Raw genomic sequence first — 24325 nt, 5'->3', positions numbered from 1 at the left:
TATGTCTCCCTTTAATCTTTCAGTTTTCATTTCATGTATTTTGGAGCTCTCCTGTTAAGTGTGTTTATATTTATAGTTGTGATATCTTCTTGATGAATTGACCCTTTTAATCAGTATATAATATCCTTAATCTATATCTCTATATACCTATACATATTAAAATATAATTTCTTATGCTTTTCTGTTTTGTTTGACATTAGTATAGCTACCTCAGGTCTCTGTTGATTGCTATTTGTATGGAGTATCTTTTCACTTTCAGTCTATTTGTATCTTTGGATCTAAAGTGAATCACTTGTAGACAGCATGTAAATAAATTCATTTTGTGTTAATTCTTATGAGGAAAGGCTTACTTCTGTTATCTTGCTCTGTTTCTTATATGTCCTATCTTTTTGCCATTATTTTCTCCATTACTGTCATTTATGATTCATCAATTTTTTTCTAGTGTGCCATTTTTGTTACTTTCTCATTTCTTTATGTATATATACGTTCATTTTTTTAATTAGAGATTACCCTGGGGATTATCATTAACATCTAACTTTGTAAGAATCAAGTTTGAAATTATATCATCTTAGTTTCAATAAAAAACTCTGCTTCTTTACAGCTTGTGCCCCAAGCTGAATGTTGTTACTGTCACAAGTTATGTCTTTTTTTTTTCAATGATTGATCATCTCCAGGCACTAGAGCATTTATTAATGAATATAAAAAATAAGTTTTATTATTTTTACCTGCTTTTCCCCCAGCTTAAAATGCATGTATATTTTTGGAAGCTTGAGTTCCTAAGAAAATTCCAGTTTCCACTATACTGGCTCCCACAATGTGACTGAGTGAGGTTAATCAAGGTCCCACTCCCATAAGGAAATTAATTTTTATGCTTGGGGATTCTGAACAACCAGACCTCTAGGAACTTAAAAAGCAGATGCTTTCATTAGGATCCTTCTAACCTGTGGAAAATGCAGCCATCATCCATTAAAACACAATCCATTTTGGGTACAGGTACTCTTCAGGCTTTCTAAGTTATTCACATGACTACCAGACGAGGCCACCAGCTTTTCTAGCAGCCCAGCCTCTCCAGCTGCACCAAAAGTGTGATTCACAAAACTGAAGATAAAGCATTCCTGACATTTCTTCCAGGAAGTTAGGGGGCTCTGTGGGTAAGAAAGTTAAGGAGATTTTGCATCAAGTTTGCCTTAACAAGCAGTACTGGGGGAACAACTGGTAAATCTATCCAGTGCGCACCTGTGTCAAGGGTATGAATATATAGAGTGTACTTACCCATCACCAAACAAGAATGATAAGAGTAAACTTACAAGGCACTCTGGACCAAGTCCCTCAAAACAGAGGCAAACTTGGTGAACCAAGGCGAATTCCTGTCGTCGTAACCTCAGTTCACCTAGGTCCTTTCCTGAAGAACCATATTAATCTCCTGATTCAAGAGGCACCTCTGGCCAGGACAGAGGATGGAAGGAAAATGTAACTCTGGGTAGGGCGATGTCACATGGAGTTTAGAGGTTGTGATTTAGCTTACTGTACAAGAAGATGGCAGCATCACTAATGCTTAAAGCTGGAAAGAGCCTTGGCTGGATGACACTCCTGGAGCATCTTTACTAATGCAGCTTAATGGCGGTTGTCCAGATGTGGTTGCTGGGGAGCGGGGGAAGGACCCATCCCTGGGGAACGGAGGTGCCTTTGGGATGATCTGATGGCGCCAGGTACTGATCCCAATCATGACTTATCTGGATGAGCGCTGGCAGGGAGTGCTCAGCCTGGAGGTAATTCTGCCAGAAAGGCTGCAAGAGATGAGCGAGTGGGAACTCATCTGGATCCCCAGATAACTTGGACTCAATTTCACGTTTCTGGAGTAAAAATTTCTCTTTTGCTTTCCTCTGTTTCTTCTCTAATTCTCTTTTCCTCTCTTCCTCTTGTTCTCCTTTCAACATGACTCTGAGGGCGGTCTCTCTTCAGCTTCATATAGTTCGGAGCGTTTTGTAGTGAGTTTTCTCAGTCACTGAAGGTGATGCTCAAAAGTCTCATCTGCTGAGGCTGGAGGACAGACCCCCTTCCTTGCTGCAGCCTCTTTCCTGGGTTTCCTCAATTTCTCCAAGGCCCGAAGAATGCCCACCATTCTTTTGGTGTCTGCTTGTTTTTTCCTCACTTCAGATAAGACACCATCAGTAGCAGCTTTAAGTTCTTGCTCCCGCTTCTTCTCCACGTCCCGCACGCACTTGACCCTCCAGCAGTCAATCGCCTGCTCGCGCTCCGCTGCCCGCGCTGCCTCCGCCTCCCGGGCGGCCCCGCGTTCCCAGGCCCTCTCGCGAAGCCGCAGCGGGCGGCGCCGGACCCTCTGCAGCCTGCGCCGCACTTTGCCCACGCAGGCGGCCTGGCTCAGCAGCTGTAGTCGCTCGGCTAGCTAGGCGCGCAGCGGCTGGTCCTGCGCGTGCAGCTGGGTCCAGGCCGCGCCGTCGGCCTCTGCCTCGCGCAGGGCCTGGCCCGGGGTCGCGCAGCTGCCGCGCCAGGCGCAGGGCCCCGCGCAACCGGGCGCGCCCCTCGCCCAGGCTGGGTCCGGCGGGCGCGCGCGCGCGCGCGGGGGGGCACCGGGCGGCCGGCCAGCCGCGGGGTTGCGAACGCCGGCTCTGGCCACTGCCGGTCGCGCGGGCGCTGCAGGGCCGTGTCTCCGAGCACGTCAGACGGCGGCGGTGCCTCAGGCCAGCGCGGGCTCCGGGGCGGCCCCGGGCCTGGAGGCGGCCGCGGCCGCTCACCGGCGTCGTTCCGTAGGAAGGGCCGGCACTGGGGCGGCGGCACCGGAGAGAAGGAGCCGCCGCCGCCCACGCCGCCGCGGGAGGCTTCCCCCGCGCGCCCGGGGCCGCAGAGCCAGCGGGGGCTGGAAGAGGGGGGCGGAGGCCCCTCGAAGGGGCCGGGCCGCTGGGGAAGGGGTGGCGGGAGAGCCCGGGAGGGTAGCGCGGTGGCGGACAGCGGAAGGCAGCGGGAGGCGGCGGCTGTGGGGGCGGGGGCCCGGGCCACCCGGGGTGAAGAAGTGGCAGAGCCATGGCCACCACGGAGGGAGTCTTACAGTTTATGTCTTTCTACGTAATGTGTTCCATTACCTTTATAGTTTTATAATTATGCATTTGTATTTTAAGTCATGTAGGAAATAAGAGGAATTACAAAATAAGAATACTGTTATAATACTGGCTTTTATATTTACCTGTGTAGCTGCATGTACTTTGGTTCTTTGTTTTTTCATATGGCTTCAAGTTACTGTCTTGTATCGTTTCGTTTTGGCCTGAAGGACTCCTTTAGCGCTTTTTGTAGGACAGTTCTAATTGCAACAAAATCCTCAGGTTTTGTTCATCTGGGAATGTATTAAGTTCTCTTTCATTTTTGAAGGACAGCTTTGGCACATCTAAAAATCTTGGTTGATAGGTTTTTCTTTTAGCAGTTTAAATCCATCATCCAACAGCCTTCTGGCCTGTGTGGTTTCTGAAGAGAAATCAGCTGTTAGTCTTACTGAGGAGCTCTTGTATGTGACAAGTCACTTGTCTCTTGCTGCTTTCAAGATACTTTCGCTCTTTTTTGAATTTTTGACAATTTGACATTGTTTTCGTGTGAATCTCTTTTAGTTTATCTTGCATGGAGTTTGTTGAGCTTGTTAAATGTGTAGATTCATGTCTTTCATCAAATTTTGGAAGTTTTTGACCATTATTACTTCAGGTAGTCTCTTTGCCTCTTTCTCTCTCTCCTCTCATGTGGACTCCCATTAAGCATGTATTGGTACAACCCATGTTGTCCCACAGTTATCTGAGGCTCTATTCGTTTTCTTCATTCTTTTTTTCTTTCTGGTCCTCAGACTTGCTAGTTTCAGAAGACCTATCTTTCACTACTGATTCTTTCTTTTGCTTGCTTAAATTGGCTGTTTAATACCTCTAGTGAAGTTTTCTTTTCAGTTATTATACTTTTTAAATCTGAAATTTCTATTTAAAAAAAGCTTATCTTTTTAATGGATATGCTTTATTTGGTGAGACATTGTCCTCATGTATTCCTTTATTTCATTGTAAATGGTTTCCTCTAGTTTTTACAAACATATTTAAAATAGCTAATGTAAAGAGTTTTTCTACTAAGCCCAATATCTGGGCTTTCTCAAGCACGGTTTCTGATGACTGCTTCTTTGCCTGTGAGTGGTCCATGTTTTCTTGTTTCTTTGCATGCCATATAATTCTTTGTTGATAACTGGGATATGAAGTGATAATATGTGGAAGCACTGGAGTTCAGATTCTCCCGTCCTCCCTGGTGTTTGTTGTTGTTGTTGCTGTTTGTTTTTGTTGCTGTTGCTTGCATGTTCAGTGACTTTTCTGGACTAATTCTATGAAGTCTGTATTTTTTTACTGTGTGAGACACTGACGTCTCTCTTCAGTTGGCTTATTGGTCTGCTAATGATTTGATAGTGATTTCCTCAGATATCTATAACCAGTAATTCTCCTAGTTTTTGTCAGGGGACTTTGTGTGGGTGTTGGTGCATGCGTATAACACTCAGACACGTCCACCTGTGCCTTTACATCATGCTTCTGAAGAGTCACATGGGCAGCCAGATGTGTGACTTTAGGGTCTTCCTGGGTGTTTCCTGAGTATCCATGTATGTGTGGCCTTCTAGATGTCCAGGAAAGGGTCAGAGTTTCCAAAGCCCTCTGTGGACATCTCATAATCCAGCTTTTCCTTTTGAGCCCATTGATTAGCCTGTTGTCTGCCAGTTGTTATCCACAAACTCAAAGAGCCACGTTCAGAAATGCTCATGGGGAAAACTGTTTGTAGTTGGTGAGCTTTTGTCCAGACTTGAATAATGAATAAGTAAAGACAGGCTTGTGAGTGGGGTTTTCCAGGGAACCACCAGTCAGTTTAAATAATGACAGTTCTCTGGGATTGGGACTTTGAAAGAGCTCTCCTCTCGTTCTTACCCTATCAGGTGGCTTCCAGGTTGCTGGTTTTCATTGTGATAGTGGACTATTGGTTTTCAAGGCTACCTGAGAACCAGGGAGGAGGATATGAGAATTGAGCAAGTTAAAACACCACAGATCTTGCTGTTCTTACCAGGATTTGGCTGTTTTTCTTAACTATGCTCCCCAGATTGCTATAAGCCTTTGGTTAATTTCCAAAGCTCTGAGAAAGTTGATTATAATGATTTTTCACAAATGTCTTAATTAATTTCATGGAGGAGAGATTTTTAAAAAGTTGTTATTTTGCCATTTTTGCTGACATCTCTTGGAGTGGTTTTAAAATATTAAACCAACCTTGAATTTCTGGGATTATGCCCATTTGATTGTGGTATGTTACTCTTTTTATAAGTTACTGGATTCAATTTGACAATATTTGGTTGAATGTTTTGTATTTATGTTCATGAGGAATTTTGGTTTGTAGCTTTCTTATACTGTCTTTGTGTGGCTTTGGTATCAGGATAATGCTGCCATCACAAAATGTGTTGAAAAGTGTTCCCTGTTTTCTGCAAGAGATTGTGTTGGATCTGTGTTGTTTCTATTCCTTCTTTAATTTCCTTTTTAGTTATTTCACTGGCTAAACCAATGAAGTCATTCTGGCCCAGAGATTTCATTTTTGGAAGGTCTAAATGATAAAAACATTTTATTTATAGTTACGAAAGTATACAAGTTATCTGTTTCCTCTGGGCAAGTTTTGGTAGTTTGTGGATTTTGAGGAACTGCTTTGCTTCATCAAATTTGTTTAATTCTTGTCATAGAGTTGTTTGTAGTATTCCTTTATTACACTTTTTATATTTGCAGGATATGTAGTGATATTCATTGTTTCATTCTTGGTATTGTTAGTTTATGTCCTTTCTTTTTTTCTTACTAGAGGTTTATCAATTTTATTGAACTTTTCAAAGAACCAGATACAGGTTTCATTGACTTTATCTTTTTAAACTTCATTGATTTCTGTTCTTATCCTTATTATTTCCTTCCTTCTGCTTTTCTTTTTTGAATTTCTTAAGGTGGAGCTTAGATTTCTGATTGAAATCTTTCTTCTTTTCTAATATAAATATTTAATATGGTAAATTTCCTCTTAAGTGCTGCTTTAACTTTATCCTGCAGATTTTGATATGTTATATTTTCATTGTTGTTTAGCTTAAAATATTTACTAATTTCCCTGGAGGCTTCTTCTTCGACTCCTGTATTGTTCAGAGGTATGTTGTTTAATTTCCAAGTGTTTATAGATTTTACTGTTTCCTATCTGTTAGTGATTTCTAGTCTTTATATTTTTTAAAATTTTAGAAATTTTTAGAACTTTCTTTTGTGAACCATTATATTGTATATGTTGGTGAATGTTCCATGTATACTTGAAAGGAATGTCTAGTTTGCTGCTGTTGGGTGGAATGTCTTGCAAGTGTCAGATCATGTTGGTTATTGGTTTAGCCCCTGATGATTTTCTGTCTGCTAGTTCTCTCAATCATTGTGTGAAGAGTGTAGAAATCTCCACCTATAATTGTGGACTTTCTGGTTTTACTTTCAATTCTGTCAATTTCTGCTTCATGTATTTTAAAGCTCTGTTATTAGGTGCTTACTCTGAGTGGGAAGTTCTCTGCATTGAGAAAGCTAGGAATAGGGCTGGCTTGCGGCCAAGGCATTGTGGTTTTGAGATTCAGAAGGTGGGCCCTCACCCAGTTCTAGGCATTTGATTGTCTCTGACTATGTGTTCCTTCCTGTTCACAGAGCCCACACTGATGTTTTCCAGGGAGCATCCAGCATACAGGGAAGTGCAGGCTGAGGTGGGAGCCAGTGCTGCACTAAGCTGAGAGGTAGCCCAGGCCTAGGCAGAGGTGACATGGTTCAAGGACGGAAGGAAACTTAGCTCAGGCTCAGAAGTGTGTGTGAAGGCCAGAGGTGGTGCCCAGAGGCTGGTGGTGCAGCACATGGGCAAGGCAGATGCTGAGGAGTACAGCTGAGAGGCCAGGGGCTGGAAGGTCTCCTTCCACCTTGATATCACAGGTGGGTTCCTTGAGGTCCTTCTTATGTTCCTCAGGTTAATTATTAGGGAGTGGGAGTGTGCAGTCATGCCATCTAGAAGCCTGTTGTCTCACAAAACTTACCACATAGCAGCTAGCAGTTATGAATTACATGCCAAGGGCCAGATTTTATGAAGTACTTCTGGACTTTTTACTTGTGTAAACTTCACAACCACCTCAGGAAGAGGAATTCTGATTGTTCCTATTTTAAGATAAGGCACAAGGAAATTCTTTAACTTGCCAGAGTTCATATAGCCAGAGAATTACAGAGCCAGGATTTAGGCCCAATAGTCTGAGGGCTGTTTTCTCTGGGTATCAGATTACAGTGTAACCTCCCCTCCATATTAAAATTTTTTTTAAAGAGACTATTCCACTGTCTTCCAGACTACATGTATTTTTTTGAACATCAACTGTCAGATTTATTATGTTCCCTCAGGGTTGTTTTTTCTTTTCCTGTTGTTTTTAAGATATTGTTTTCTGTTTTGATTTTTGGCGGTTTACATTGATGAACCTACATGTGGTTTTCTTTGTATTCATCCCAGCTAGGATTGCAGAGCGTTTTGAGTCTGTGGAATTTTGTCTTTGCTCAGCCATAGAGTATGGTTTCTCACATGTCTCATATGCATCTCTCTTTTGCTCTACCTCGTCATTCTTTTTCTCTCTCTGCTTTAGTCTGGATTTTTTCTTTTGATCTGTCTTCCAATTCACTAATTTTCTATTCTTCTATATCTAATCTGTTCTCAAACCCATTTATAGTGTGTTTACTTTAAGTTATTGTATTTTCCAGTTTTGTAATTTCCATTTGTTTAATTTCTTATAGATACTATAGATTCTAGATTCTGTAGTAAAATTTTTATATTTAATCTATTTTCTTTTCTTTCATAGTAAAGAAATATTATCATGGTTATATCCTGGTGTGATAGCCATGAAACTGATTATCTGATATTGCCTGTTTTGGATTTCTATTTAATCTTGTCCTTGGCATGCCAGAAAATTTTCAGTTGACCATCAGACATTGTTTGAGAAAACTTTTTGAATATGGATGGTGTTATCTTACTTTAGAAAGAAGACCAGTATTTCCTTTGCCAAGGAAGGAGAAAACAACCAAGAACTTTATTCTAGGACTGCACTGACCCAAGGCTGCTTACAGTTTTGATCAGGGTCATCTATCTCTGGTTTGTCCCTAGTCCTGGGCATAGTCCTCCAAGGATTCCTGCAGAGACTTGGGGTATGGACGGGGGTCTCTTTTCAGGCAGACACTCAACTCTAATCTTTGTCTCTCTGGTAATGCAAGGTGCTAAAAAGTCTCCTATAGTTTTCAGAAGTTTTCTGCTTGGCTTCATAGTCTCCTGGGCCATGCAGCTGTGGAACTCATGAAACACCTTGAGGGGAATGTGGCTGAGTGTGGGGCTCAATTCTACAAGATCGCTTCTCCCTGGAAGCTTGGCTCCCCAATCTCTAACTCTCTCTCTCTGTTCACACAAGGTGTCCACAGCATGACCAGTTTTCCTGTTTCATAGTAGCAGCCCTTTTATTGTCATGCCGCACCAAGGAGCAGCTATGTCTAGAGGAGAATATCAGATGCCCAATGTGGTTCCAAAAGTGCAGTTCCCTTTTACCTTCCCCACTCACTTCACATCTACCCCTCTAGGAGAGCACTGACCCTAGCTCCCGTGTCTGTTAGAATGACTCCCCTCAGCTTTCATCAAAGCTGCCTCCCTTTTATCATTTAGCACTTCATGTAAACATCACTCCTTAGCAAGGGTTGCTCTGACCACCAAGTCTAAGTCACCAATCAGTCCCTTCTCTCCAGCATGTCACCCTGTCTTATTTCATCACAGCACTCACCATAGTATTACATTATTGTTGTCAAGTTTGTATGTTTGTTTGTCTTTCCTCAGTAGAAGGTAAGATCTGTAAGATCAGAGACTGTGTCATTCACATTTCCAGCTATGGTGTAGCATTCCTAGCTACCCCCATAGTGCCTGCAGATAATGGGACCTCCGTTGACATCAGTTGCATCAGTGAGTGAATGAATGAATGAGTGACTGCATCTATAGCATAGACTCTCTGAGATCCTACGTGTATTCATTTGGGTTTAATGGAACATATACAGTTATTAAAATTGATGATATCAGCTGTTGGTTAGGATGTGGAGAACTGGAACGCTAACACACTGCTGGTGGGAGTGCAAGTTGGTACAACAATTTTGGAAAACTGGACATATCTGCTAAAGCTAAAAGTAAATGTTTCTATGTTCCAACAGTTCTGGTGCTCTAAAAGATACATAAAAGAATATTCACGGCAGCTTTACATGTCATATCTCCAAATTGGAAACAAGCCAAATGAACCACAAGAAAAAAGGAAAAATGAATTGTGGTGCTTGCTCATACAACAGAATCCTGTACATCAATATGAAAAAACTGACTGCTGCTACATGCATAATAACAGGGACAGATCTTGCAGACATTATGTTGAGTGAAAGAAAACAGACTCAAAGAACACATAATGTATAATTCCATTCACATGAAATCAAAGAACAGACTAACGTAATTGATGGTGATAGAGGTCAGAATAGTGGTTGCTCTTGGGGAGTGGTCCATAGAGAATGGGGAGCTAGAAATGTTCTGTTTGTTGATGTGTTTTGGTCACATGGGGATAGGTACACCTAAACTTCATTGAGCTGTGTAAATGAATTAGTGCACTTTACACGTGAGTTATACCTAGAAAAATGTAGAATTGTTTGTGGAGGACATAGCGTGTGCCTGGTTTGGGGGATACAAGAGGAAACAACGCAACCTGCCCACCAGAGGTGAGTGTCACGTGGGAAAGACAATGAACTAGCTGTGACAGAGGCTAGAATAATGTTGGCTGCCTTCCTCCAGCCTTCGGAATTGCTCGTGAGTCAGAACATCCCTACTTGAGACATACGTTTGTAAACACAACTCTACACCCTACTAGGCACATGGCATCACTGGCTCCAAGGAGAAAACCTACTGAACTCTGAAATTTTGGTCTCATAGGCTGGTACAAGCTTTGTGTCTCTGACACTATGTGTCCCTTTCTGTGCCCAGAGTCCTCTGCAGTGTTTATCAAGGGGCAGCCAGCGCATAAGGAAGTACAGGCCATGGTGGGGGCCAGCACCACACTGAGCTGCGAGGTGGCCCAGGGCCGGACGGAGGTGATGTGGTACAAGGACGGGAAGAAGCTGAGTTCGAGCTCAAAAGTGCACGTGGAGGCCAAGGGCTGCACCCGAAGGCTGGTGATGCAGCAGGTTGGCAAGGCAGACGCCGGGGAGTACAGCTGTGAGGCCGGGGGCCAGAAGGTCTCCTTCCACCTGGATGTCACAGGTTAGTTTTTGGAGGCAATAACTTAGCCTTGTGTGGTGATGGGACTGGCTAGCACCCCTGACAGACCTGATGATCTTTCCACTAGACTTCATCTCTTTTAGCCTTCCATCCTCCCAACCACCCATTTTCATATGCATGGCTGGGCCAAGGGAGGCTGAATGGGCAGGGTGTGAACAGAAGGGAGAAAGGTGTTCCTGTAAGCCCTGAGTTGTGTTTCCACACAGTAAGGCACAGTCTTCAGTTCCCAGCATCTTCCCAGAACCTTCCCGTGTATTTCTTGGTGTCTGGGACTCTGGTTCTGTCTTGCACTTGGAATCTGAGGTAGACCAGATGCCTTTCAACTGTGGGTATGTGAATTTGCTCCTCCTGGATGTCCTGACAGCTCCTAGATGCCCTGACCCAGCAGTGCATGTGGGTTCATGCTAGGGAGAGATGTTTGAATTTCATTAAGCCAGGACAAGGGTACAATCATACTTGGATTTATCTCAAGACAGAACTATGGATTATCAAAATTTTAGGTGTTCTGAACACTTTCTTCCTTGTACGTGGACGTGGAAGTTATCTATGCATCTACATGTAACAAAATCAGGATCCATTTTATTTGCAATATGTGTGGAAAGTAAACAGAGACCAGAGAATTGGTTGTTATGTGCTTGAGATACGCACATGTGAGGTCTGGAATTCTCTTTTCAAAGCAGATATTGATTTCTTTTTGTCTTCTGTTAGAACATTCTATGTAAGAATTCCCCTTGGAGTTCTAAATAGTTTGGTAGAAATCCATGGAAGAATCAAAAGTGTCCAATATCAATTAAAATCCAAAAAGTGTTTGTTTAATGGGGATTTTGAAAATTGAGAAGTAAATTGCAAAGACCATGTACAGTCAATACACTCTTGAAGAAGAGCAAAAGGTGAGTTATTTGCTAAACCAGATATCAAGACTGTTATAAAGCTACAGTAATTAATGCAATAGTGTCTCATTGCAAGGATAGATACACAGACCAAAGGACCAGAATAGTGATCTCAGACACAGACCTGCGCGTGAATGGGTGACCACATTCCTCTTCTCCTTTAAAAAACCGTGGAATTGTGCAAGGAGTAGAGACAACATGGTATTAATAAATGGTACTTGAACCATTTAACCATATAGAAAAAAAATAAGACCAGTAACTCATACCGCATGTGGTCAACTCATGTTGTGTTAGAGACCACAGAATAGAAAGGGAAATCATAAAACTCTTAGGTGATAACACAGATGGTTTTAATTATCTCAGGTTAAAGAATGATTTCTTAGAATACAAGTGCACTAACAATAATGAAAAAAAAATTGATGTATTTGACTACCTTAAAACTAAATATGTATTGATAGATTCAGCAGAAGATAGCATAAGTTAGTGAAAAGGCAAACCACACAGATGTGGAAGATATTTAGGACACACACGCTTCTCAGTGCCTAGCATTTAAATACATAAAAAGGTCCTTCAAATGAACATACAAATGACAGACAATGCTATTGAAAATAGGGCAAAAAACTTTGAACAGTGACACCACAGAAGAGCAAGCGCTGATGACCAAAAACATCAGAAAGGGTTCTTTACTTTGAGTCATCAGAAAAAATGCAAACGAGCAACACAGGAGGTACATTTTGTTCAAACCATATCGCCAACAGTGAGAGTAGGCGAGAGTGGAGCCTCAGTAAATATCATTCACTGCAGATGAGAACATGCCCTGCACATTATGCAGCCATCATAACCCCACAGTTCCTGACCTAGAAAGTTGTGCACAGTGAAAGTTTTCCACAATATCCCAACTAGAAACTTGGACTACTTAACCATACGGAAAGATTAATTTGCAGCACACAAAAAGCAATTTGCAGCACACAAAAAGTCAACTCGGGGCGGGTTAGAAAAGTGGTTACTTTAAAGACTGAAGGTAAGGAAAGATTTCTTAAATGGAACAGAAATGCTCTAAACTCAAAGGGGCGAAATGGACATTGTGACACTATTGAAAGGAAAAACTTTGATTTACCAGAGGACTCCATCAGACAGTGAAAATGGGAGCTGACAGCTGGGCCAATCGCTAAAACCTACCAGTCTGTCATCCTCTTATGTTTAAATGTATAAAGAGTGTCTAGAGATGAATCCAGAAAATAAGGAGCCCACTACTGCTCGGTGGGGAACAGACATAATAGCGTCACCAGGAAGAAGAAAAGAGTAACAGGGACCTCAGTTCTCAGGGGAAAGGTACTCAGCTTCTTTATCCCTCACATGATAAAAAAGAAAGCCTCGGGGAGGTGCACGCATCCCACCAGACTGCCACAAGTTGACACTGCTGAGAGTAGGCCAGGGCACTGAGCCTCAGCGATTTCCACAGACTGCAGGTGAAAAGTTCCCTGCATCACTGTGTGGAAAGGACTGTGGCATCATCTAGAAAGTTTAGGGAATAGTTGACTTGTGACCTGGCAGAAGCCATGAGCAGGGGAGAAGTCTTTTCCACATCCCCTGTTCCCGCCTGCTGCCCCACAGGATCAGCTCACAGGGACCCAAGGAGGATTGTGTCAATTGTGTTACTTGCTGCTGAGAAAGGCAGGGGAACTTCAGTAGGGCACAGGGCTGGGCCTGAGCCTGGAGAAGTGTCCAGCTTGCCCCCTCGCTGCCCTCCAGCAACCTCCCTCCCCTGGCTTGCCACCTCCCCATCCAGGTCTTCTATGCCCGGGGGTCCTTCCTGACTGTGTTGCTGTCTTTGACCCTGTGTATCCCTCCCTGGCCCAGAGCCCTCGGCGGTGTTCGCCAAGGAGCAGCCGGCACGCAGTGAAGTGCAGGCCGTGGCGGGGGCCAGCGCCACGCTGAGCTGCGAGGTGGCCCAGGCCCAGACGGAGGTGACGTGGTACAAGGACGGGAAGAAGCTGAGTTCGAGCTCGAAAGTGCGTGTGGAGGCCACGGGCCGTGGGCGGCGGCTGGTGGTGCAGCAGGCGGGCAAGGCCGACGCTGGGGAGTACAGCTGTGAGGCCGGGGGCCAGAGGGTGTCCTTCCACCTGGATGTCACAGGTCAGTTGTGGAGGAGGACACTAGGCTAGCCTATTAGGAGGTGGTGGGGGGCCTGGCTTGTGGCGTCCACAGACGTGTGTGCACTCGCCTGTAGCCTCCCAGGCTTCCATGTCCCATCTTGATAGCTGCTGTGGCCCAGGGGAGGATAGATGGGGAGGGTGAGGGTGGAAGGAAGAGGGGCCATTTGTGTCCAGCTGTTTCCACTCAGTAAGGCTCCGTGACACTGTCTTAATACCTGCCCAGAACCTTCCTGTTGTTCCTGGTGTCAGGACTCTGGCTCTCGCTGATGCCGGGGGTGTGAGGTAGGCCTGGGGACATGTGACTTTCCTCCCATCCTTGGGTTTTGCTGACAGCTACCACATGGCCTCGTTTGAAACCTCATGCTGGAGGTATCTTGGTTGGCCAGAGGGATTACAGTTTCATTGATCCTGGATTTGGGAAAATATTGGCCAGAGACCTCCACTTAGAATGATCTCAGAATTGAACTTTGGGATGATCAGATCGGAGGTTTCTGGGATGCCCGTCCTTTTCCTGGATATAGAAGTTCTGATTGCCTGTAGGCAGCAAAAAATAGGCCTATGTTTTCTTGCCACGTCCTTGCAAAGGGAAGAAAGAGAGGAGGATTGGTAGTAAGTCACCTTTGCTCTTTAGGGTGATCTTCCTAATCCAACATGATTTTGCCTTTGTCTTTGAAGAGTTTGGATGTTTTGGGTCGGTATTGCCCTTGCCGATCCATTGATGAATCTGGGCATGGAAAGGAAACGTCACTTCTGCTGCGTCAGTATGCTTTGCTAATGAGGAGTCACTGTACTAGCAGCCTCTGACTGACAAAGCTGTCTTTATTTTGTTGCATTTTACTAATGGTTAGTGAGTGTCTCTGCATCCTGGCTGGGATACAGGGCAGTCTAAGAAAGCAGGTTATTCATCTTCTGTGAAGAGAGTCTTAATGCCAAACAGGAGTGGGCTGGCATCCCACGTTGACTCCTAGGTGCCAAACCAAAACAGTTTGAGAGCGTGCCAGTACAGGATGATTTGTGGGTGTGTATAGATCCCACCGTGTAGCTTTATAAGATGTGGCTTTCCGAGAATATTACAGAGTATTCTGATAAAACCATTAAAAAGTTGTGAAATTTGGCTACATTCTAGCCAACTGTATGAAAACTGACACAAGAATATATAGGAAACTCAAAGAGTTGTATGACTCGTCAATCAGTAGGACCAATAATGAAAAATCTTCTCAGCCCTATAGTTCTCTGGTAATCTCTACAAAATATGCTGGAAAACTCTTATTTCAGGCCTGTTCTAGAGGCAGAAAAAGGAGATACACTCCGTAACTCTCTTTATGCACAGAATCTAACATTGATATGAGAATCACACAAGAAAGGCAGGAAGAATGAAATTCCAGACCTATCAATTGGGAGTATCAAGGCCAAAATCATAAATTAGATGTTAGCAAAACGAGTTCAGCCATGTATCCAGGGCCCTGATAGAGGTCAGTGATGAAAGTTGTCGTCCAGGATAGCACGTTGGATTGAATGTTGGCAACGTCGATAGATGTACAGGTTGATATTAAGAGACTGAATGCAAAAGACGTGATCGTCTCAGGGAGGAGAGAATCAAATGGTTGATTAAACCTCAAATTCCTACCTTGAGACAACAAGTTTGATAAAATTGAGCATCAATTTCCTGCCATAAAATTCTTGACAAACTGTATAGAAGTGTCCTTTCTTAAAGGTTATAAAATTGTGCAAAAACAACAACATCAGCAGCAAGAACAACGACATCCCACTTATCGTGTACCTGGATCTTTGACCTGAGGGACAATACACATAGGCCATTTTAACCACTGAGTTGAGTGAGGAAGAGCATAAAATCACCGGGAGACGGTTTACAAAAGCCAACGGTGGAATTGGCTGATGCTGTGATTATCAATTCAAACTACCCAAGAGATAAATAATTAGACTGCATACGATTCTTGAGTAGGACTGGTGTGTAAACATCTCAGTACGCAGAAAACATTTCGACATCTAAGTCCTGGCCAGAAACGCTTGGAAAATGAAATTTTTGTTGAAAGAGTTAGAATAGCACAATTGTATCATGTTTCTAATTCCAGGTCTGATAAAAGTTTCTAAGAGGCTGTGTGGGAATATTATTAAACATTCTTGAGAGACAGTCACAGGTTGCACTAGATGGATAGAAATCCGAGGAAAAAATCGAAGATGGTGATTCACAATCAAAATTGAACCAAATTTGTGTTTTGGGTGGTCAGATGGAAGAATAACAGACAGATTCCAAAGGCAAGGTACAGCCAATATGCTATTTTCTTGAAGAAAAGGACGGTGGGAGCATTTCTTGTGACGTGATGTCAAGAATCATCATAAGGTTACAGTTTTCAAGATTAAGGGGATCCTGATGCAGGGATATTCACCACATCAGAGGGACAGAGTACTGAGGTCAGAAACAGTTCCCTGCATAAAAGTATTCCTGCACTCCCTTCACCCCCCAGCAGCAATTCCATCTGTTACTGTGTTGTCTATTCGAGAAGTTGAGGAAGGATGTTGTCTTCATAAATTGTGCTTGGACAAGTTAACCATACGGAAGAGTTAAATCATACTAGCAAATCGCACCACACACAAAACTCAACTCATGGTGGGTTAGAAACCTCAGCGTAAAAGGTAAAAACCAAAGAAACCTCTGATGATAACGTGGTTTCTTTAAAGACTGAAGGCAAGGACAAATTTCTTAAATGGAACACAAGTGCTCTAAACTGAAAGGGCTGAAATGGACATTGTGACACTATTGAAAGGAAAAACTTTGATTTATCAGAGGACTGGATCAGAGAGTGAAAATGGGAGCCCCACAGTTGGGACTATTCTTAAAGCCTACCAATCTATCATTCCTCTAGTATCTAAGTGTATAAAGAGTGCCTAGTGACGAATTGAGCAAAGAGAGAGCCTGCTGTTGGTAAGTGGAAAATATTTGAATAGTGTCAGCAGGAAGAACAAAGAGTAATGGCGAACCAATCCTATTGGGAAAGGTGTCAGCTTCTTTATTCCTCAGAGAGTGAAAAGAAAACACACGGGGAGGTGCAAGCACTCCCACTAGGTTGCCAGAAGTTGAAATACTAAGAGTAGGCCAGGGCACCGAGCCTCAGCGATTTCTATGGACTGCAGGTGAAAAGTTCCCCGCATAACCATATGAAAAAGACTGTGGTATCAACTAGGAAGACTGGGGAACACTTGCCTGGTGGCGCTGCAGATGCCGTGAGCAGGGGAGAAGCCCTTTAAAACGGCCCTCCTGGAGCAGCTCACATAGACCGGTGGGAAAATGTATCGTTGGAGTTACTTGTTACTGAGAAAGGCAGCTCCTGAGAAGGGGACTTCTGAAGAGTACACGGCTGGTGCAGAGCCTGGAGAAGTCTCCAGCTTGCCCTCCTCACCGCCACCCCACCCCCACCCCCGTCACCACCCCCACTCCACCAACCAGGTCCACCCATCTCCTCATCTAGGTCTTCTTTGCTTGGGGCTATCTTCCTGACCGAGATGTTGTCTTTGACCCCGTGTATCCCTCCCTGTCCCCAGAGCCCTCGGTGGTGTTCGCCAAGGAGCAGCCGGCACGCAGTGAAGTGCAGGCCGTGGCGGGGGCCAGCGCCACGCTGAGCTGCGAGGTGGCCCAGGCCCAGACGGAGGTGACGTGGTACAAGGACGGGAAGAAGCTGAGTTCGAGCTCGAAAGTGCGTGTGGAGGCCACGGGCCGTGGGCGGCAACTGGTGGTGCAGCAGGCAGGCAAGGCCGACGCTGGGGAGTACAGCTGCGAGGCCGGGGGCCAGAGGGTGTCCTTCCACCTGGATGTCACAGGTCAGTTGTGGAGGAGGCCACTAAGCTAGCCTATTAGGAGGTGGTGGGGGGCCTGGCTTGTGGCGTCCACAGACGTGTGTGCACTCGCCTGTAGCCTCCCAGGCTTCCATGTCCCATCTTGATAGCCACTGTGGCCCAGGGGAGGATGGGGGGGAGGGTGAGGGTGGAAGGAAGAGGGGCCATTTGTGTCCAGCTGTTTTCTACACAGTAAGGCTCCGTGACACTGTCTTAGCACCTGCCCAGACCTTTCTTGTTCCTGGTGTCAGGATTCTGGCTCTCTGTGATGCCTGGGGTGTGAGGTAGGCCTGGGGAGATGTGACTTTCCTCCCATCCTGGGTCTTTGCTGACAGCTGCCACATGACCTTCTCTGGCACCTCAAGCCAGGGGGGTTTCGGTTGGCCAGGTGTTATAATTCTTTTGCTTCCGGGTTAGGGGAAATATGGGCCACACAATCACTTTGGAATTATCTTAGGAGTGAATTTTGGATGATCAGATTTGAGGTTTCTGGGATGTGCTTCTTTCCTTTTGCTGTATATGGAAGCTCTGGTTGCCTGTAGATAGGAAAACATAGGTCCATGTTTTGCTGTCACGTGCTTGGAAAGGGAAGAAAGAAAGGAGGATGGGTCAAGCATCAGCTGTGCTATCTAGGGTGATCTTCTTAACGCTAACGTGTTTTTGCCTTTATCTTCAAACAGTTTCGCTGTTCCGGGTTCATGTTGCCCCTGTTGTTACATTGATGAATCAGGGAATGGAAAGGAAATGTTGCTTCTGCCGCGTCAGTATGCTTTGCTAATGAGGAGTCACTGTACTAGCAGCTCTGACTGGCAAAGCATTCTTTACTTGTTTGTATTTTCCTATTTGTTAGTGAGTGTCTCTGCCTCGTGGCTGGAACACAGGGCAGGCTAAAAAATCAGGTTATTTCTCTTCTTTGAAGAGAGACTTAATGCCAAATCGGGGTGGCTGCCATCCCACACTGACTCCTAAGTGCCAGCCCATAGGCAGTTGAAACCGTGCCAGTATAGGATGATTTGTGGGTGTGTATAGATAGCCCAGATCCCACTGTGTAGCTTTGTAAAATGTGGCTTACAGAGAATATCAGAGAGTATCCAAAGATAAAACCATTGAAAAGTTGTGAAATTTGGTTAACTCCTAGCCAACTCGATGAAAACTGGCACAAGAAGATATAGAAAACTCAAAGAGTTGTATGCCTTGTCAATGAGTAGGACCAATGATGAAAAATCATCTCAGCCCTGTAGTTCTCTGGTACACTCTACAAAACATGCTGGAAGACTGTTATTCCATGCCTGTGGAGATGGACCTAGAGGCAGAAAGAGGAGGTACACTCCATAAGTCTCTTTATGTACAGAACCTAACATCAATACGAGAATCACACAAGCAAGGCAGGAAGAATGACATTCCAGACCTATCGATTGCATATATCAAGGCCAAAACCATAAAATAAATGTTAGCAAAATGAATTCAGCCATGTATTCAGGGGGAACAGGTCAGTGATGAGAGTCGTAGTCCAAGAATGTATGTTGGGTTGAATGTTGGCAACGTTAATAGATGTAAGGTTTATCATTAAGAGGTTGAATGCAGAAAGATGTGATCACCTCCATGAGAGGAGAATGAAATGGTTGATAAAATAATCCTGTCCTCTATCGAGACAAACTTTTGATAGAATTGAGCATCAGTTTCTGCCGTAAAATCCTTAGGAAACTGTGTAAAAGTGTTTGTAAATTTCTTGCAAAAACAGCAAGAACAACAGCATCATCCCACTTGATGTGTACCTGGATCTTTGAGGGGAGGGACAATATGCGTAGGTCACTCTAACCACTGAATTGAGTGAGGAGGAGCATAAAATCACTGGGAAACGGTTTATAAAAACCAAAGGTGGAGTTAGCTGATGATGTGATTATCAACTCAGACAATCCCAGAGATAAATTATTAGAGTGAGTACAATTCTGAGTAGGATTAGTATATAAACATCTCCGTATATAGAACACATTCCTACATCTAAGTCCTGGCCAGAAATGCTTGGAAAATCAAATTTTTGTGAAAGAGTTAGAATAGCACAGTTGTATCCTGTTTCTAATTCCAGGTTTGATAAAAGTTGCTAGGATGCTGTGTGTAGGGAAATTATTAAACATTCTTGAGAGACAGTCACAGGTTGCACTAGATGGATAGAAATCCGAGGGAAAAATCGAAGATGGTGATTTACAATCAAAATGAAGCCAATCTGTGTTTTTTGGTGGTCAGAGGGAAGGATAACAGATAGATTCCAAAGGCAAGGTACAGCCAATATGCTGTTTTCTTGAGAAAAGGACAGTGGGAGCATTTCCTGTGACCTGGTGTCAAGAATTTTCGTAAGGTGACAGTTTTCAAGATAAGAAGTTCGCCATGCGCGGATATTCACCACATCAAAGGGACAGAGTAATGAGGTCAGATCGCTGCACAAATGGATTCCTGAAAGCACCCACCCCCAAACTGCCAGCTGCAATTCCACTTGTGACTATGTTGTCTATTCGAGAAATTGAGGAAGGATGTTGTCTTCATAAATAGTGCTTGGACCACTTAACCATATGGAAAAACTAATTGTACTAGCAATTCACACCAGACAGCAGTCAACTCATGGTACGTTAGAAACTGCAGTGTAAAAGCCAAAAACCAAAACACTCTCTGATGATAAAGTGGTTTCTTTAAAGACTGAGAGCAAGGGAAGATTTGTTAAATAGAACACAAATTCTCCAAATTCAAAGGATGAAATGGATATTGTGACACCATTAAAGAGAAAAGCTTTGATTTATCAGAGGACTGGAAAGAGAGTGAAAATGGGAGCCCCACAGTTGAGACTATCCTTAAAACCTGCCAATCTGTCATTCTTGAGTATCTAAATGAATTGAGCAAAGATAGAACCTACTCTTGGTAAGTGGTCAAAAGATTTGGATAGTCTCACCAGGGAGAACAAAAGAGTAACGCGGACCCAGTCCTATGGAGAAAGATGATCAGCTTCATTATTCCTCAGTGAAAGAGGAAGCTCCGGGGAGGTAAAAGCACTCCCACCAGATTTCCAATAGTTGACAATACTAAGAATAGGCCAGGGCCTCAGTGATTTCCATGGACTGCAGGTGAAAAGTTTGCTGCATAACCGTATGGAAAAGACTCTGGCATCATCTAGGAAGGATGGGGAACACTTGCCTTGTGACTGTGCGGATGTCATGAACAGGGGAGAAGTCTTTTTTAATCCCCCCCTGCCACACGCCAAAAGGAGCAGCTCACAGAGACCCAAGGGAGATTGTGTCAGTTGTGTAACTTGCTGCTAGAAAGGCAGGGGGACTTCAGCAGGGCACATGGCTGGTGCTGAGACTCGAGAAGCCTCCAGCTCACCCTCTGCCCTCCTCCCTGGGCTCTCCTACCTCCCCATCCAGGTCTTCTTTGCCCAGGGGTCCATCCTGACTGAGATGGAGTCTTTGACCCCGTGTATCCCTCCCTGTCCCCAGAGCCCTCGGTGGTGTTCGCCAAGGAGCAGCCGGCACGCAGTGAAGTGCAGGCCGTGGCAGGGGCCAGCGCCACGCTGAGCTGCGAGGTGGCCCAGGCCCAGACGGAGGTGACGTGGTACAAGGACGGGAAGAAGCTGAGTTCGAGCTCGAAAGTGCGTGTGGAGGCCACGGGCCGTGGGCGGCGGCTGGTGGTGCAGCAGGCGGGCAAGGCCGACGCCGGGGAGTACAGCTGCGAGGCCGGGGGCCAGAGGGTGTCCTTCCATCTGGATGTCACAGGTCAGTCATGGAGGAGGACACTAAGCTAGCCTATTAGGAGGTGATGGGGGGCCTGGCTTGTGGCGTCCACAGACCTGTGTGCACTCACCTGTAGCCTCCCAGGCTTCCATGTCCCATCTTGATAGCCGCTGTGGCCCAGGGGAGGATGGGGGGGAGGGTGAGGGTGGAAGGAAGAGGGGCGAATTGTGTCCAGCTGTTTCCACTCAGTAAGGCTCAGTGATACTGTGTTAGCACCTGCACAGAACCTTCCTTTTGTTCCTGGTGTCGGGACTCTGGCTCTCGCTGATGCCTGGGGTGTGAGGTAGGCCTGGGGACATGTGACTTTCCTCCCATCCTGGGTCTTTGCTGACAGCTACCACATGGCCTCCTCTGGCACCTCATGCTGAGGGGATTCGGTTGGCCAGAGGTGTTATAATTTCATTGGTTCCGGGTTAGGGGAAATACTGGCCACACAATCATTTTGGAATGATCTTAGTAATGAACTTTGGATGATCAGATATGAGGTTTCTAGGGTGCCCTTCAGTCCTTTTCCTTGATATGGAAGCTCCAATTGGCCTGTAGGTAGCAAAAAATATGGCCATGTTTTGCTGTCACGTGCTTGGAAAGGGAAGAAAGAAAGGAGGATGAGTAGAGAGTCATCTGTGCTATCTAGGGTGATCTTCTTAAATCCAGCACAATTTTGCCTTTGTCTTCAAACAGTTTGGCTCTGCTGCATCAGTATTCCACCTGGTGTTACACTGATGCATCTGGGAGTGGAAAGGAAAAACTCGCTTCTGCCACGTCAGTATGGTTTGCTAATGAGGAGGTACTGTACTAGCAGCCTCTGACTGGCAAAGCATCCTTTATTTGATTGCATTTTTCTCTTGGTTAGTGAGTGTCTCTGCCTCGTGTCTGGAGTCAGGGGAGGCTAAGCAATCAGGTTATTCATCTTCTCTGAAGAGAGTCTGAATGCTGAATAGGGGAGGGAGCCTTCCCACACTGACTCCTAGGCGCCAGCCCATAACCGGTTGAGAGCGTGCCCGTATAGTAGGATTTCTGGGTATGTATAGACAGCCCACATCCCACCATGTAGGTTTGTAAAATGTGGCTTTCAGAGAATATCAGAGAGTATCCTAGGATAAAACCATTGAAAAGTTTTGAAATTTGGGTAACTCTTAGCACACCCTATGAAAATTGGCACAAGAAGATACGGAAAGCTCAAAGCGTTGTGTGACTCGTCAATCAGTGGGACCGATAATGAAAAATCTTCTCAGCCTTGAAATTCTCTGGTACGCTGTGCAGAATATCTTGGAGAACTATTATTCCATGCCTGTGGAGATGGTCCTAGAGGTAGAAAAAGGAGATACACTCTGTAACTCTCTTTATGTACAGAACCTTACGTTGATCCGAGAATCAGACAAAGGCAGGAAGAATGACATTCCAGACCTATTGATTGGAAATATCACGGCCAAAACCATAAATTAAATGTTAGCAAAATGTATTCATCCATGTATCCAGGGGGAACAGGTCAGTGATGAAAGTCGTAGTCCAAGGTTGCACGTTGGGTTGAATGTTGGCAACATGAATAGATGTAAAGCTTAACATTAAGAGATTGAATGAAGAAAGATGTGATCATCTCCATGAGAGGAGAATGAAATGGTTGATTAAATTTTCATGTCCTATATCAAGAAAAAAATTTTTGATAGAATTGAGCATCAGTTTCTGCCATAAAATTCTTAGGAAACTGTATAAAAGTGTTTATAAAGTTCCTGCAAAAACAGCAACAATAATGACAACATCATCCCCGCTTAACCTGTACCTGGACCTTTGACATGAGGGACGATACGCGTAGGTCACTCTAACCCCGGAGTTGAGTGAGGAAGAGCATGAAATCACCGGGAAATGGTTTACCAAAACCAAAGGTGGAATTAGCTGATGATGTGATTATCAGCTCAGGCAACCCCAGAGATAAATTTTTAGACTGCATATGATTCTTGAGTAGGACTGGTGTGTAAACAAATCAATATGCAGAAAACATTTCTACATCTGAGTCCTGGCCAGAAAATGAAATTTTTGTTGAAAGAGTTAGAATAGCACAATTGTATCATGTTTCTAATTCCAGATCTGATAAAAGTTTCTAAGAGGCTGTGTGGGGAAATTATTTAACATTCTTGAGAGACAGTCACAGGTTGCACGAGATGGATAGAGATCTGAGGAAAAAATCAAAGATGTTGACTCACAATCAAAATTGAACGAAATTTGTGTTTTGCACGATCAGATAGAATAACAGACAGATTCCAAAGGCAAGGCACAGCCAATATGCTGTATTCTTGAAGAAAACGATGGTGGGAGCATTTCCTGTGACGTGATGTCAAGAGACATCGTAAGGTTACAGTTTTCAAGATAAGGGGGTCCCCATGCAGGGATATTCACCACGTCAGAGGGACAGAGTAGTGAGCTCAGAAACAGTGTCTTGCATAAAAGGATTCTTGTAGCACACTCTCCCCATCCGCCGCAGTTCCACTTGTTTCTGTGTTGTCTATTTGAGAAGCGAGGAAGGATGTTGTCTTCATAAATTGTGCTTGGACCGGTTAAGTATATGGAAAAATTAATTATACTAGCAATTCACACCAGATAGAAAAGTCAATGGTGAGTTATAAACCGCAGAGTAAAAGGCAAAAACTGAAACACCATCTGATGATAAAATGGTTTGTTTAAAGACTGAGGGCAAGGAAAGACTTGTTAAATAGAACACAAATCCTCCAAACTCAAAGGGACCAAATGGATATTGTGACACCATTAAAGGGAAAAACTTTGATTTATCAGAGGACTGGATCAGAGAGTGGAAATGGGAGCCCCGTAGTTGAGACTATCCCTAAAACTTACCGATCTGTCATTCTCTAGTATCTAAATGAATCGAACAAAGATAGAGCATACTCTTGGTAAGTGGGCAAAGGATTTGGATAGTGTCACCAGGAAAAACAAAAGGATAATGGGGACCCAGTCCTATGGGGAAAGATGCACAGGTTCTTTATTCCTCAATGAAAGAGAATGCCACGGAGACGTACAAGCACTCCCACCCGATTTCCACTAGTTGACAATACTAAGCGTAGGCCAGGGCACCGAGCCTCCGCGATTTCCACGGACTGCAGGTGAAGGGTTCCCTGCATAACCATATGGAAAAGACTCTGGCATCATCTAGGAAGGTTGGGGAACTGTTGCCTTGTGACCCTGCAGATGCCATGAACAGGGGAGGAGTCTTTTCCGACCACCACCCCTGCCCCTGCAACAGTATCAGCTCACAGGAACCCAAGGGAGA

At 44.5% G+C, this 24325-nt stretch overlaps 1 protein-coding gene and 1 pseudogene across 1 annotated transcript in view; one reads left to right on the top strand and one right to left on the bottom strand.

Moving 5' to 3' along the window:
- Window positions 1–24325, top strand: part of OBSCN (obscurin, cytoskeletal calmodulin and titin-interacting RhoGEF) — a 188951-nt gene that overhangs the window by 14677 nt on the left and 149949 nt on the right. Inside the window, 3 exon segments of the mRNA XM_057708594.1 lie at window positions 13119–13394; window positions 16976–17251; window positions 20752–21027. Coding sequence (XP_057564577.1) covers window positions 13119–13394; window positions 16976–17251; window positions 20752–21027 — 828 coding nt within the window.
- On the bottom strand, window positions 1605–3044 carry LOC130836490 (programmed cell death protein 7-like; annotated as a pseudogene).

Source organism: Hippopotamus amphibius, chromosome 15 (genome assembly GCF_030028045.1).
Source record: "Hippopotamus amphibius kiboko isolate mHipAmp2 chromosome 15, mHipAmp2.hap2, whole genome shotgun sequence".
In the NCBI taxonomy this organism is placed as follows: Eukaryota; Metazoa; Chordata; class Mammalia; order Artiodactyla; family Hippopotamidae; genus Hippopotamus; species Hippopotamus amphibius.
Note: the sequence above shows the minus strand (reverse complement) of the source record. Positions and strands in the feature narration are given on the sequence as shown.